The sequence below is a fragment of the Pyxicephalus adspersus genome, chromosome 4 (genome assembly GCF_032062135.1).
Source record: "Pyxicephalus adspersus chromosome 4, UCB_Pads_2.0, whole genome shotgun sequence".
Classification (NCBI taxonomy): Eukaryota; Metazoa; Chordata; class Amphibia; order Anura; family Pyxicephalidae; genus Pyxicephalus; species Pyxicephalus adspersus.
The window spans coordinates 115,895,169-115,911,048 of NC_092861.1; the positions used below are offsets into that span (position 1 = coordinate 115,895,169).

A 15,880-nucleotide genomic window follows, 5' to 3' on the forward strand; every position below is an offset into this window, starting at 1 on the left:
GACACAGAGTGATTAGAAGGCGATACATTGACACAGAGTGATTTTTTAGTATTTTGTTCAGAATCTTTTTTTTCTAGGTTTTTCTCCTTTAAAATTGGGTGCGTCTTATAGGCCGGAGCGTCTTATAGGCCGAAAAATACGGTAATTTACTATGTATAGTATGAACCTATATTTTGTCTTGTGAAATGTCCACAGGACAGGAAAAAAAAACTTTATTTGGTTTTGTGTATTAGATGGTTTATGTATGGAATATTAAATCAATACACTTCACTCTTTGCATGAAAATCTCTGAGCCTCAAACCTCTTTCTTTTCTCCACCCACTTACTTATTAAATATTATCTAGAGGTGGCTCACCTTTAAAACAACTACATATATATCCATATAGTCAGGGGAAGGAAAACACATACTACACAAAATGCTGCTATTCAAAAAGTAGAAAATAGTTGTCCCTGAAAAAATATCAATATCTATTGAGATTTCACAGTCAATAAACCATGTTCAAAAATACCTTTTGGTCCATCAATAAAATGACTTCCAAAGTACAAATGCATTAATATAAATTACCGAGATAGAAAGCTAGATGAATAAAGAATAGTCTAAACTTGAATGTTTCACATTATTCAGCTTGTATCTTGTAAACGTCCCCTTTATTTCAAAACCAAGTGGTCTTAAAGGAAATGAGAAGTATTTATTATGTCTGAGTGCCACAATGAGGGCGCAACCATACTCACCCAACCCATATCCAATATAAATGAGCCGAAGTCCAAGATGGCCCTTGCACTGTATTGTTTTTTTTTTTTTTTTTTTTCCTAATAACATCAATTCTGATTGTTTTTCCTGATTTACAGTACATTGTAGGTCATGAAACATACTAGACAGCCATTCCGTATTCTTTCAAGAGGAAGACAGATAAAAAATCTATACAGAAGGAAGAAGAGCAAAAACCACAGTGATGTAAAATCTAATGGCACTCACATAAGGATAAATGTCTGAGATGGTTAAACACATCAAAACCAGAACAAGGGTAGTCATTTTACAAGATAGTGGGGAAATGTGTATAATTCTTGCTCCTATTTTCTCACATTAACAACCCTTACAGCTTTTTATTTTCTGAAAAGCCAAATTCATGTGTTGAAATCACTTCAGCAAGCATTCATCATCTCAAATTATCTCAGGAAGCAAAATACTATGGGATTAGCACATGTCTGGTATTGGCCAGCATTCTGTTAATTTCATTGGACTTAAAGCTCTGAAGAGAAAAATTCCTTTAATGGGTGACCAGAGGCAAAAGAAAACTATGTGCATTCAAAATTAACATTTAATAATTCTTGAGAAGAAACAGCCCAAAGCATTTCCAACATATAAATATAAAAAGTCTGAAATGAAAAAGGCAGCTGAAATATAGTAAATTGTAGAGTAAAGCTGTCACTGAAGTTCAGAATTTAACTCATAATTTATAAATATGTTTGCAAATGTGTGTTAAATAATAATGGTGTTTTAAACACTGAGGGTCTAATCCAAAGATGATTGCTTATATTACTTTGTCCAAGACAGGCAACTTTGGGTTGCCAAGATTTTTGGTGCCCATGAACTTTTATATTGAATTAACAATTGAAAACCCAAATTTAAAATATATTAATATACACATATATATATATATATATATATATATATATATATATATATACACACACACACATATTATAAGATAATACATACAACAGAATAAAGAACATGTAAACACTTTCACTTTTAGTAAAATTTACTTTTAGCAGCAATCTTAAGAAGAATTTAAAATTTTAAGAAAAAGTATTACCAAAGGTATAACAATTGACCTTCTGCAGTATATACTTGACTAAAGATATTCATTGAAAGCAGAAATAAACCTGGGCAACTCAACTATTCACATTCCAACGCAGGGTACTGCCATTCTCTTCCTCTTCATCCCCAAAAGACAACAATCTTAAACCCTCTTGATAAGCCGAGCCAAGATGATGTAACTCCCGTACCAACACAGGAGTATATTCACTCTTGCACACACAAGGGAAGCACGGATCAAATCAATCAAAGCTGGCACTGAGCATGTTGCAATAGTGACCTGCCGCATTGAACATTTGTAAAAGCAGGGGTGCAGTCGTAAAAAAAAGAAGAGGGCACACAGAAAACGTGACCGCCCCACTACACTCCTGCCTATGTGTCACTCAAAAGGGAAGAAACTTCCCCTAGAGTGACGTCTTAATGCCAGAACCCGCCCATTCTTCCATCGCAGGTCTGAGAAGGCGGGTTGTTTTCAGGGACACAACCCGCCCACCTCCCTGAGCCTGCGATTACAAAAGATGTGGTCCGCGGCTCTGGCTGGTGCTCCCCCCCAGCAGGGGGCCGAATCGGCCAGAGCTGAAGACCACCAAAAATTCAAAATAGGAGTGGGCACACGTGCCTATTCCTACCCGTGCCCGCCCCCCTACACCCCTGCGTAAAAGTAGAAATACTCCATGGGAGGTAAACTAATCCTAACACTGAAGTGGTTAAACAATTTCATTCATGTAAAGATCATGTGGACCTTTCAGACAATGAAACCTTCAAAAGTGTAATCAGTATTAGATAGTAAATATTGGAAGTTTTGGAGTCTGTGTGATTTTGCTGTGTTTGCATGAGTGCTTAATGTGTGTATCTATGGTAGATACATTTGACCATAAAATTTAAAGCACAGGGGTTTACATGAATGTGATTTGATGGACATTTTGAGCTGGATGTATAGAGTGGAAAGGAGGAAGGATAAAATTTCCATCATATTCCTATTGCTATTTGCGATCTATGAAGGAGATCTCTTTTACTTTCTCTCCCCATGACAGGTTATTAAGGTGGGACATACATACATAGGATAACACTGTATATTGTAAGTTATAAGTGCTTTGTAAGTGCTTTCTGATACGGAGTCAGAATATTAACTAAATGGAAAGAATAAACAACGCAGTTCTGTATGAAGTTTAAGACTACATACACAGGTCAGATAATTTTCCTCCGATTATTGCTTCAGAGCTAGCATTTCAATCTTTTGTCATTGGAAAGGATTGTGAAAGATCCCTTTCCAATGACAGAAATTTAGCGTGTGTACGTAGCCTAAGGATTGAATCATAAAAAATGTTGGTTAAAAAAACTGGAATATTTTCCCACTGTATGGCTAGCAAAGGGGAACATGTTGGTGCTCCTTCATGTTGGGTTCTGCCCTTCTGTAGAAAATACCAAGGCCATCATTAATTAGAAACATTGTAGCTGGAATACACTCATCTCATCTCATGCTGAGAGAACTGTAACACCACAAACTCAGGTGCTTTATCAGTCAGAACTCAAGATTAGCCATGGATCACTACTTAGGGCTTTTTAATACGTGTGGCATTCACATTAACTCGCTTTATGTTGCATGTTACTATGTGTTGCATTAAGGAACACATTTTTTTGAATGGGAAGCCTAACACACCAAACAAAGGTGACAGCACTAATTTAATAATCATAATAATAAGTTCACCAATACCCATTGCTGCAACACAACATTTGCTGAAATTCCCCTGGGACCTTGCATAAGAGCCTCAAACTATGTTCCTTGTAAAAATGTATCAAATCATTATCTGAAGTCCAACAGGATCTTTTCATATACAATTAAAAATTGGTAAAAAAAAGAAAAAAAAAGCAGTGTATTGCTAATGTCAGATGGGTCCAATACAATCTTCCCATCAGCACTTGTTACAAGAAATATGTGTTCTAGGAGTTTACGATCAAGAGGGAAAAGAAGAATCCATTTCTCTCTCACTGGTAAGCTCCATGGGTCCACTAAAACCAAATCATTTCACCGGCCTACATTCCAATAGTTTTATTATCAAGTTAATTAATAGACTCCTGTGCTAATATCTAAATGCTAAGCAATTAATGGCACTGAACTATAAATGGCCCTGCCTTTGCTCTCACAGCAAAACCTTATCAAGCAAATGCAATTCTATCACTTCAGTGATTTAACACGAGCCTGGCGAGGTTAATATTCCCCAGTAAATGCAGAGTGTGGCACTGTTTTAATTAACCTTCTGTGATTTAAATAGTAAGAAACAGAGCTGAAAAAACCTAAAAAGAAAAAAAAATTAGGATAGGGACAGAGACTCAAGTGTTTGTATAGCTGCAAATTTCATTTTGACCCATTAATTTAAAAGACCTGTGTGTTTACATATTGGGTAATTGTTAAATTTTATATTATAGGTTTAATAATATAATGTTTTCTATATAAAGGCTGATTTAACTCAGATAGATACTAACTCGTACGCAGATACCAATACATGTGTATGTAACAAAGTGGTGCTGACAAATATTCCTCCATCTAATTCAAAAAATGGTATGTTATTTCACTGTACCCCTCTTAGTATACCCACTTTTGCAATATATATAGTATTTTGCAGATATGTAATAAACTCTAAACCTAAAGCAAAAATAATTTCACACAGACCTTGCAGGTTTTTTAAACTTCAAGCTAGCAATAAGTGTAAATTCAAGGGGTGTCTTCAGAGGAAAGCAGGAAAAGATACTTGTGTCATGTAATATTAAATTATGATGTGTAAAATACTTATAGGAAATAACCATTTTCCTGCAAATTAAAATTTCTGTAAAATATAAAAAAGATATGTTTGCGTAAAGTAAATAGATATACCAAATATGTCAAAACCTACATTATATGTGTCTAGGTAGCAACAAAGTATAATAAACCAAAACTATTATTAGAGGACATTTTAAAATATTTCCAACACATCAATCTAGAGTTCACCCTAAATACTGGTTGTAGCATTTTTGTTTCCCTCCAATGTGCACAGCAATATCTATTTTGTGTGGTGCATTTCTCAGGTTAGGGATTCATTCTTTCCTGCTTTCTGTCTAAACAGATTGTTTACAGACTTGAACTGTGTGATTGGTGCACATATACTCAGTTTAAATCTGTGTGCTATCTATCGACAGATTTACAGCTCAGGAATCTTCAAGCACAGGAACTCTGGCACCTGCAACTTCACATATTACCTAGTTTATAATAACACATATAATCATATATTAATAATCATAATAAAATCACTGATCTCTATTGCTCATAAGCAAATAAAGACATATATGAAAGAGCAATGCTAGTTTTCTGTCATTGTAAACATGTGTGTAAATATCCACATTTAAATTGAAGCTTTAGGCAAATTTAACTTTGGTGTATAGTTACCAATACCACATAACCACTACCATATAGTAACTATATATCAAAGTTTTTGGTCTACCTGTACATTTTCCTTTTCCTTATTGTTAAGTGATTCTATACTTTTTTTTACCTATTTGGGCTGAATAAAATGTGCTATCAGTTACAACAATGTCATTTAAATATTTGCAGGTATGTTTTTTTTTTTACAATGCCAGAATGTTTAGCTGTTAAATAAAATAGTTTTTTGTCATATCTGTGGTTTCTCAACAAAATAGGACTCTGTGAGGGGTTGTACGATCTGCAACTTACTGAATCTATCAGCAGACTAAATAGACTCTTAGGGTTCTAACTGGTATAAGGGTCAGCTGAATAAGAAGCTACTGTAGGTGCATGTTAGACTTATAGTAAGGAGCATAACATTAGGATGGATGTAATGAACTAAAATGCCATATATAGGCATATAATGAATAATTTTTTAAATCACCTTTGTGAAATGCTACATGCCTGCCAGGCAAAAGTGCTTGAGTCAGCAGAGTAGCACAGAAGGGAGACCAGGAGCATCTACTCAACGCACGATGGGGACTGGCCTACTATGCTTAAGGAAATAAGTCCAAGCATGAAGATATTTTACAGTAATATGAATACAAAAAACAATAATATATCCTAATATAAACATGTTAATGTTTCTAATTCAAAGATTTTTTTTTTGCAAACAAGTCCATTTACTTGGAATTTACTTGGAAGTCGCTCTGTGGAACACGTAAATATCACCAGTTTAGAAAATGAGCGGTTCTAGCAATATGTGCTACATTGCAATGTCGTCCCTTTGCAGGTGTTGTTAACAATTCAGAGCAGAACACCTGCAGAGAAAAAAAGGAAGGCAGGGATATGGCTCTCAATGACCCAGTGAGGCCAACAGCACAGACTAGCTGGTCCTGGCAAAATAAGTCTTTCAGTTACCTGTGCTTTATGTTATTTTATATCACTATTTAATATATAAAAAATTATTTTGCTCAGATTAGGTTATATTAAAAGAAAATCGGTGATAATAAAAATATGGAAGCCAAGCTGTGGTGGAATTAAAGTAAGTTAAAACAGTCTAATTCAGAAATCTCTCTTTTCGAAACAAAGTTTTCACAATCTTAGCAAATAATTTCAAATTAAACCAAACGCAACTAAAATAGATTATAATACTATTACTTGATCAGACCTACAGTTGGCATATCGTCTGTATGTATGAATGAATGAATAACTAGGCAGTAAAAATTTGCCTAGTTTTTGGTCAATCATTTTAAAGATGAGTTCCTAGATAACAAATTTTGTCTAGATTCAAGAGGCATTTGAATTCTTATGTGAATATATGTGTGCTATAATTTAATTCCTGTACAGCAATCCAAAATGAAACTTTGTGCTGAAGTTTCAAATTATAAAGACCAAGTCCACTCCTGCTGTACACACCCCCTGTAGATATCTGTCCAGGGTTCAACTGTAAAATGCTCTTGACACAGAATAGCATCTATAGATAGATATGAATAAATACATCTACAAATACATAAGTAGAAACCATTAGAACCAATATTCACACAACTACCTACTAGTTTCTCGAAAGACAGTTTCTAAAGAATTGCTAGGTATAGGTGAACTGGCTGAATGAAATTGCCAAAATTAATTCACTCCCAAAGGAGACACTAAACCACAACTTGCCATTGTTGAACGGTTTTTGGAGGTGCAAGTTCCAGAGCAGTCTTTTTTTTTTTTTTGTCCTTTTTGTTTTTCCTTTTTTTTTTACTACATGATGAGCTAATAACTGGCAAACAAAGGCATTTTGATTCTCAAACATGTAGCGTGAACTGTATCAATTTAATGTCCTCCCCCAGAAACTACTTTATTACCCAGAAGGTTTTTCTTCTTTTAGAGGTGGTAGTTTCTGTTCACACACACATACATACATACACAAACACACATTGTACATACGTCAAAGGAGGTCCACGGGAAGTGTCTTTATCAAACATTGTTTATGTTGTTAGGGTTTTATTGAAGTTGGAACAACTGGTGATCAGCCCTCACATCTACTGCTAGTTACAAAACAGTGGTCATCTTTGCATGTCCACGGCTACCTGGCTGTAATGCCAGATCCTTGGACATTTTTTGTTATAGGAGTATTCATTAACATACTGTATTTGATTTCAGGTAATCAATTAACTAACAATCTGTAAGAGCGACAACTTTGTTAAAATGTCTTGTGACCCATTTTCTTCCAATAACAGAAAATGTTGAAAGAACAAAAAGTTAGAGATAGCAACAAGTACATGAAAGATACATTCTTTTAAAACTGGTTAGATAATTGATGATAATGGAAACATCCATTTCCAGTCATCACAATTCCCAAAAGCATAATAGGTTGAGTAATTTCATTACTACAATATTTGCTTTTATTTAATGATCAGAAATTGATTTTTCAATCTATTAGGATCGTTACTGCATTGATTGGGTCAGTTTAGCGCTTTTTAATAGATTGCATTTGCTGCTTGTTTGGTGTGATACTTTGAAATATTACTTACTTCAGACTAGCATTTACTGGGTTTCAGTGAAGTGTTCATTAAGGAAAGCAGATAACAGAGCAGTTTAAGAATTAAGTTGCACGCTTCTGGGATTAGAATAGCGATGAATTAGAAATGATAAAACAGGCTGTACTTCCAGAACTTGGATGTGATAAAAGTTTGTGCATCATTTATGCTTTCAGAACTTGTATGTGATTATTATAGTACATATGGCACTACTCAAATTTCTAGAACTTGTATTTGATGAACATAAAATGTTGGACACTGTTCACACATTCACAACTGTATGTGATGAACATAGCATGCTGGGTGGTGTTTATCCTTCATACTTTATCCGCTCATACTTTCAGAATTTGTGGACTATGTGAAATAGGCACAAAGTTATATAAAAAATCACTTACAAAATAGCTGATTTTCCTGTGTTGTCTCGGCAGTTACATTACATACCTGAAAATCAAACCGTTACCTGTCCCATCAATCAACAGCTTCCTTGCCCTCAGGTACTCAGCTTATTTAAAATACAGTGACTAAAAATAGAAGCACATTATGAAGAAAATGAGTGAGAGCTGAACCTTCGACACTGAACAAACTGGTGCTGGAATGCACAGGTCATCATTCTGAAGGCTCACAATCCAATTACCTAATTGCAAGTCCATACTAGCTAATCAATTGATATATTTCATGCAATGCCAAGGAAAGATGAAGGTCTAGCTTAAACTGATTGGATTTTCCACATAAAATGGACAAGAACTGAAATTTACAAGAAATGAATGATGCTACTTCATGTTCTCACTAACAGCGCAAACATCATTACACAAAGCATTTTAACTCTAAATTACTAATTACTTTGATATGGGTTGCATAAATCCTTTGTTTACCATAACAACTGATAGGGCCCTAAGAGCATATCTATCAACACATAATGGTTCTGATCTTTAAAACCTGTCCAAGACTGCAGAAGATAGACTATCATGGGAGAACATGGGTGATCCAGCAAACCTGAAATGGATCTGGTCCAAGACTGAAACATTTGCCAACCATTAGCAAATTATTTTTAAGAATTCCATTACAGGTATGCTGGATCACCCAGGTTCTCCTATGATAGTCTATTCTTTCCAGTCTCTGAGAACATTATTAAATCAGGTCAATTATGCATAATTCCAAAAAAACATACTTGTGAATATGTATTCGGTATAAAACCAATCTTAATGATGACCAACAACTATCTAGAAAATATACAGAAAATTCTGTAGTGGTAATTTTGTATATGAAAGGTTCCAAAGCTTCTAGTTGCTAATCATGCCACAGAGACCTTGAAGGGCACTTTGTTCAAATCAGCTGGAATTGTTTTCACCATTTCACACTAAAAAGTTTTTCCATTTACAGACTAGATTACAGGATGAAGATTATCATCATTAAGGTTCACCAATGCCAGAGACATCAGCCCAATGCGAAGCATACCCAATTCAACCAGGGAATAATATTTGGTGATTATTGATCACTTTACTATCTTGACATGGAGCATATTTCAGGAGCAACCTGTTAGGAAATAAGTCAGAGCACAGGGACCACTAGCTTTGAAGTCTTCAAAGGTGTAATTATTTTGAAACCTCAAATATCCTATACATAGCATTGGAGTAAGGTACCAGATTTATTTACATTTGTTATGGAGGTCTGTTTTTTTATAATCCCCTCACTATTGTTACTAGAATAGAGTATATTGTAGATATTGTCAAAGAGAAATTGGCAGTCCTTTGTTTAGATAAAACAAAAACCTGCTTACTTTATATAATTTATGACCCATTTATGGAGAACATACACTTTAGGAAGTCCCCATTGAGCTATCAATAAATGGGTCATATATACATATATACACATTTATATACAAACATATGTGTATACACACACACAGTATAAAAACATTTTTAGGTAAAAACATTTCCACATCATAACAATGTGGCAAAACACGATGTGAAAATCACCTGCAAAAACTGTTTGGACCTTATAAGCATTTCAAGGACTATTGTAATCCTTATGGCTTACATCTATTTAAATCTTTAAAAACCTTTGATTTGTTCATTATACAGTACTTATAGGAAAGATTCTTCTGTTAAATGACTGAAATGACAGGTAAAGGGTTTTTTCAATGAGTCACCTAAATGTGGGTAATAACTAAAAGTAATGGTAGCAGATTCTTGTGTTTAAAATGAACTAAAATCGATGGTTGCAAATGTCTGTGTTTAAAGTAGAATTACAACCCAGTGGATACTGACCTGTCCCTGTTTGTCACAGGATCTACAATCTTCTTCCTTCTTCTCTTCTCAATTCTGATCTTTGGCCACCTTGATTGGCTGGATGGGATTGAAACTCCCACACGGGAAAGAAGTAGTTCATTCAGTCCCATCACTCACAGGAAAAGTCAGAGTATGTGCCAGGTATCCTGGCAAGCAACATTGAGCTGCAGATGCCAGGATGTGTCAAGTTGTATTCAACAAATGAGACGATAATCAGGCAGGTAAGAAAAGGGATGTATAGGGACGTTGCTTGTACTTTTTTTCAATAATGCCCTGCCTGATGCCCATATTTTTAAATCTGAACTTTAATTCCACTTTAAGGTGGAGGTTTATTCGAAACTGGAGGTTAACGTTTTGGCACCCCCTACCCCTCTAACAAAAAAGGCTTTAAATAAACATAAGTAAACAATCCAGTGTCTTAAAACCAAAACAAAAGTCTAGCTTCTGGCTTTCTCGCCTATGCCAGTTTGAACTTGGCAAAAATATCCAAAATTACATGTGGTCAGCATAATCTCTATAGTAAATGCAGGTGCTGTATGCATTACTTCAGTCTCTCATTTACATAAGGATTTATTAATGAAGAAAAAATGAAAGCAGGAAATAAAAGAAATGCCTGGCTAACAGAATAAATGGTACAGAGCTATATTTAAAACATACATTAATAAAAAAACTGAAATAAGTGAGAAATTATTCCCACTCTTGTTCTGGATGCATGAAAATAAACATAGCATACACGATGGGATGTTCAAATACATGAGAAACCAATAAAGAAACTGTGTTTTATATGACATATCACAAAACAGAATAACAGTTATAAAAGAAAGGAAAATATCAGGCTACTGTACTCCCAATCAAGATGGTGTAAAAAAAACTGAATCATGAAAACCTGGAAAAAAGAAGAACAGTTGCTTACAGAAGCTGGATTCCTGGGTTATTTTCCACAATGAAGCATTAAAGCTAAAGGTTGTTGTGGGCACACTTTTAAGTTTATTTTCTTGATTTGTACATAGTGGTTTCATATATATTCTACTATTCACGCAAATCTGGCTTTTGCTAATGCGACATGCTGTTGAAAAATGACTGTCTGCTCCTCCACTACACCGGAATTTTGACTTTGTTATCCAACTCCTTCCCAACTTCACCTTATAGATGATCGTTCTCATAAGTTGCACCCTTTGCTGAAACAACTTTAATCTAAGGAGCATCCATTTGTGATCATGTGATCACCAAAATGGTCAATTTAGGTAATTATATGAGGTTTACACAGATTTAAGTATAAATTTGAATTGTTTGTAAAATACCGAAACTGGAAAACCAATAAAATATACTTTTGGCTATTACACAAACGAGTGTCCTAATTAAGAGCTTTATTTGTTTTTAACAAAACCAAAATGTATTAGGAAAGTGAATTTACACATATGAAACCTGTTAAACTAAGTCTTTATAAAGAAAAGATTTCAAATAAAGCTTCAATTACCCCTGGCCAAAATGCTGCTATTTGGTGTGTTTTTGTACAAAAAGATTTATTAAACATGGATGCATATATACTTTTAAACAAACTTTCACTGTCTGATTCTGAAGATACCTAGGTATAAATTTCCCCACTCTTAAAGTTAAATACTTCTTAAATCAGTTTGAATTATGGGAACTAGGAGTCTTCAGGTTTGTATCCCCTGAAACAGTCCAACATAGTGTGTTATGACAAAAGGTACTTAACTTTTATTTCATAGTAGGTTTCTTAGCAAGGAATCCTAGATTTATAACCTTTTAGTTTTTCTGCCCTTCACCTAGCATTTGTAAACTGCAAGGTTACTCTGGTGTGTGCACAGATTAGTTATGGTCTAGAATGTCCCTTTGATAACCTTCAAGGGCTTGTGTGATTTATATGGTATGCCTACCACTTTATAGTGTAGAGGTGGGCACTATGTTAAGACTTTGGGCAGGGAGCTTTAAAACCAAAACGCAAATTAAAATTTTACATCTTTAAAATCTTGTATACGCCACTTCAGACGACCTGTAGACTGTTCCTTGCTTGGAAGGGGTTTATTATTAATTTACCCCCGCGTAAAACAATGGCTTCCTGCTCTTTTGTCCAGTATTCTGTGCTGGGATAGCTGAATAACATTCACTCCCCCTCATCAGTAATGTATTAACGCAAACTTGAACTGTGGACACCCCCAATTTGATTATTCAAAGCACTGTGTCTTACATTGGTGACTGTACAGTCATATTAAGACACCTTGCTTTAAGAGTAAAATGAAAATAAGACAATATAATGGAAGTTGTTAATGCAATGTCTATCTGATTCTGTATCTTGTTATGTTAAATCTTTAGGATTTAATGCCAGCCTTGTATCCATGTAACATGCCTAAACACAAACCCAAGAAATACACTTAGGTTAATGTTCTGTTTTCTTGTCTTTAGAAAACGTTGAAGTCCAAGCTGTGGCTAAATGGGCTTACCTGCTGGGCTTGATACCGCTGAGCTTGTGACAGGTACTGACTCTGTGGCTGCGAATAGGGAGGCTGCGACTGTTGGCTGTAATATGGCTGTTGGCCTTGTTGGCAGTAGCCTTGCTGACCATACTGAGGTGGCATCTGTAGGAAGAGACAAGCAAAGTATAGAGGAGTCAGTGGGATTGGCTGAATCCATGATGTCTTGAAGATGTTTTTAACGGCAATATGTAAACTAGGTTTATACAGATATTAGCCACATTGGAGTTTATTTTTGCCTGGTGTTGTGAGTGTCTGACTGCTTTCCCAACTCTTTGTGTATGCAGCTGATGTTGCATTAGTTCAGCCTGGAAAAGGGGCTTTGTACAGTCCTGAAAGTCTAGTGGGTAACAGAGTTATATAGTTCAGGCTCCATTCCTTCTGGACTGATGCAATATCCCTGTGGACTGAAATCACATGTTAAAACCCGCACAAACAACTTCACACCATGACAACTGTTCACCTCCATGATCTTTTTATCAATAAACTAACAATACCTGAAAAACCTCTCGACTGACAGCACCCATAGAGAGCCTGTACATCCTCTGTGCCAAACCTTTTTTGATGATACCATTGATAAAATAAATATATTTTTATAAACAAAGGCTGCGTTTTTATATACTGTCTGTATTTTTGAGGTTTCATAAAAAGCATATATAATTGGGTTGATGTCATGTAGGCAAACAAATTCACAGCAGATTGACAAGCACTGAATGTGAACACTAAAGTCATGTTGTATTCAAGCTTTTAACCAATTAGTACAAAGAAAAATTTCCTCAAAGGAATCGTTGAACAGAAGTGGAATGTTAAAAAGTTATGTCCCAAAAATATTCTTTGTAATGCAAGATACTCCATAAATATGTAACACTGCTTGTGAAGCAAGAAAGCATATATTCTCTCTTGGATATAGCCTCGGATGAATAGCTGTGCTCTCAATATCACATGGGACAGCCCAGAGTCATAAAGCACTAAAATTTAATTAACACAACATGTTTCTATGCAGTCATGCAAACTATGAAAGACTAGTGTGAGTAAAAAATTAAAGTAAAAATAATAGGAAAACAAATTAAACAAGATGAATAGCAGCTGACTGCTATATTTATATACAATCATAAGGATTATTTTCTGCCCATTGTACTTCAATGTAATATGTCACTGAGGTATAGTTAACGCTATGGATTACCTTGTTTCAAGTGTAATAAACAATACACAGAGGAGTCTTTTTTTTCTTTCTTGTACTGATTCCCAAATCTAGCTAATTCCATTTACACAATCAAATATTTAAGCAGGAAATCAAGTCAAAACTTTCTTTGTAGTTCCATAGTGGGATAGATACAGACCTTAAGTCAAATTCCTACTGTTTTAAAAGGAGACAAATTTTCAAACTCTGGTGATATCAGTGATTACATATACCACACAGTCATTTAATTTATTGCAGTGTGCATTAAAAGTGAACGCATTAACTATGGGACAACAAGTTGTTTTAATTGCTGACCAAAACAATATTTCTCTTCTTATTGCATGTTTTGGAGCCAAAGCATGTTCCATTGCAGCCAGCACCTTAATTCCTGCGACAGCGGTGATTTTTTTTCATTGTGGTCTCTGTTCCTGTTGGTGAGTTACAGCCTCTGTGTCTAACTAGTCATCTTTGCTTTGCTGTTCCATCTGGCTAGTCTTTTACCAGATTCCAAGATTTTCATTTTACAGTTTTGCAAAATTAAGCGGAACTAAATCCAGTCAATACTCACCTGTCCACATTCTGTTGTGGTTGCCATCATCTTCTTCCTTCATCTCTTCATTCCAATCTTTGTCCATCTTGATTGCCTGAGCCAGGGTGACATAAGGGCACTCGCAAAGGAAGCCAGAATTGCTGGGTATTTCTGGCAACGAACACTGAGCTGCGCATGTGCACCTCAAGGCAATTTGACAGCTGGGCAGGGTTCAGGCAGGTAAGAATAGTTATTGCTGAAGGGACATACACAATGCACTCTACTTTTGCTCCCTAATTACAGTGCTGGGGACTAACAATTGGCTGCTTAGGCACTGAGCACTGCATTGTACAAAAAAGGGAAAACAAAATCCTATGTTCTGTAAGCATTATACTGTATATTCTGTGAAAGGTTTGGTGTGATACCACAAAGCAAGCTTACCTAAATTGCCAGTTACACTTTATTAGTGGAATCCTATTGTTAGAAATGTTAATTTCATTATAAATTAAACATTTTCACAATTTTAATAATATTGTAAGAAAATAAACGTAGTTTCTAGTTGCTGCTTGGCAACAAATCTTAACCTTTGCAGCAGTTAAATGTGTATTTTAGACCTGCTGAGCCCTTTTCGCTACAGCCAGTAACATACACATTTTAAAAAGAGCATGGTTATCTACCCACAGAATCTTGTTTCTGAGGTTAAGTCCTGAGTAAACATTTCAACATTCAGACATTTATGAATTTCTAATAACTTTCATATTTATGCAGAAACTTCAGTATGTGTGTGTTTTCCCATAGATTATTAGGTTTTAATGAATGTCTGTTGCCATTAAAGCCACATACATTTTATTTATGCAAGAACACCCATATGCTTGAGAAACTCACTATTCACTGCCTAATGTCCATATGTTTGGTTTTGATATATCATATTTCAGTAGCAACTTTGCGGTATTATTTTAGGCAGTTAGGATAACACTTAAACCAGTGTTAAATAGACTGTAATACTTTGACAGAACATTAAACATATTTTCTTTAATGCCTGAAGAAGTTGTTTTTCAAGATTTTTTTTACCTCCTCAGGAGAGAAAAACTATATTTATCAATAGGAGAAACTATATTTATCAATAGGAGAAAGGTGAAATCAGACAATAAAAAGAACAAAAACTGCTTTTTATGCCCCCACATCACTTGATAAAAGGTAGCAAATTGAAAATAAGAACCCACTGGTAAAGAATAAAGATGTTATACTTGTCTTGTTCTTTCATTTGGTTTCTGTGGTGCAGAAGGTGACCAACAAGATCCAAGAAAATTGGGAGGATTCCAAATCTTGAGAGGACATCTTGCAGCAAAGTGCTATGGAGTCTTACCAACACCACTTAAGCACTCTATATTTCCCAGATCTGGCAAGAGTCACCTTGGCATCAAGGTGGAAGTCAGGGGAAAGAAAAGTCTATTATCTTTTATACCCGCTAAAAGTTTTTTTTATGTCAGACATGTAAAGGTCCAATTTAAACACTTTCTGGCTTCTAAAGGGAACCTATAGCCCTATAATTATTAAAGGAATATTAAGATTTGTTGATATATTCAGTCATGGGAACAGCTATATATC

At 35.1% G+C, this 15,880-nt stretch overlaps 1 protein-coding gene across 11 annotated transcripts in view; it reads right to left on the reverse strand.

Moving 5' to 3' along the window:
* The window catches only part of ARID1B (AT-rich interaction domain 1B), a 269,374-nt gene that overhangs the window by 185,193 nt on the left and 68,301 nt on the right, over window positions 1-15,880 (reverse strand). For 9 of the 11 annotated variants that reach the window (XM_072409384.1, XM_072409390.1, XM_072409387.1 and 6 more), the window contains exon 3: window positions 12,534-12,668. The exons of the other annotated variants lie outside the window; for them this stretch is intronic. In XM_072409384.1, coding sequence (XP_072265485.1) covers window positions 12,534-12,668 — 135 coding nt within the window. The remainder of the gene's footprint in view (window positions 1-12,533; window positions 12,669-15,880) is intronic. 11 annotated transcript variants of the gene reach the window in all.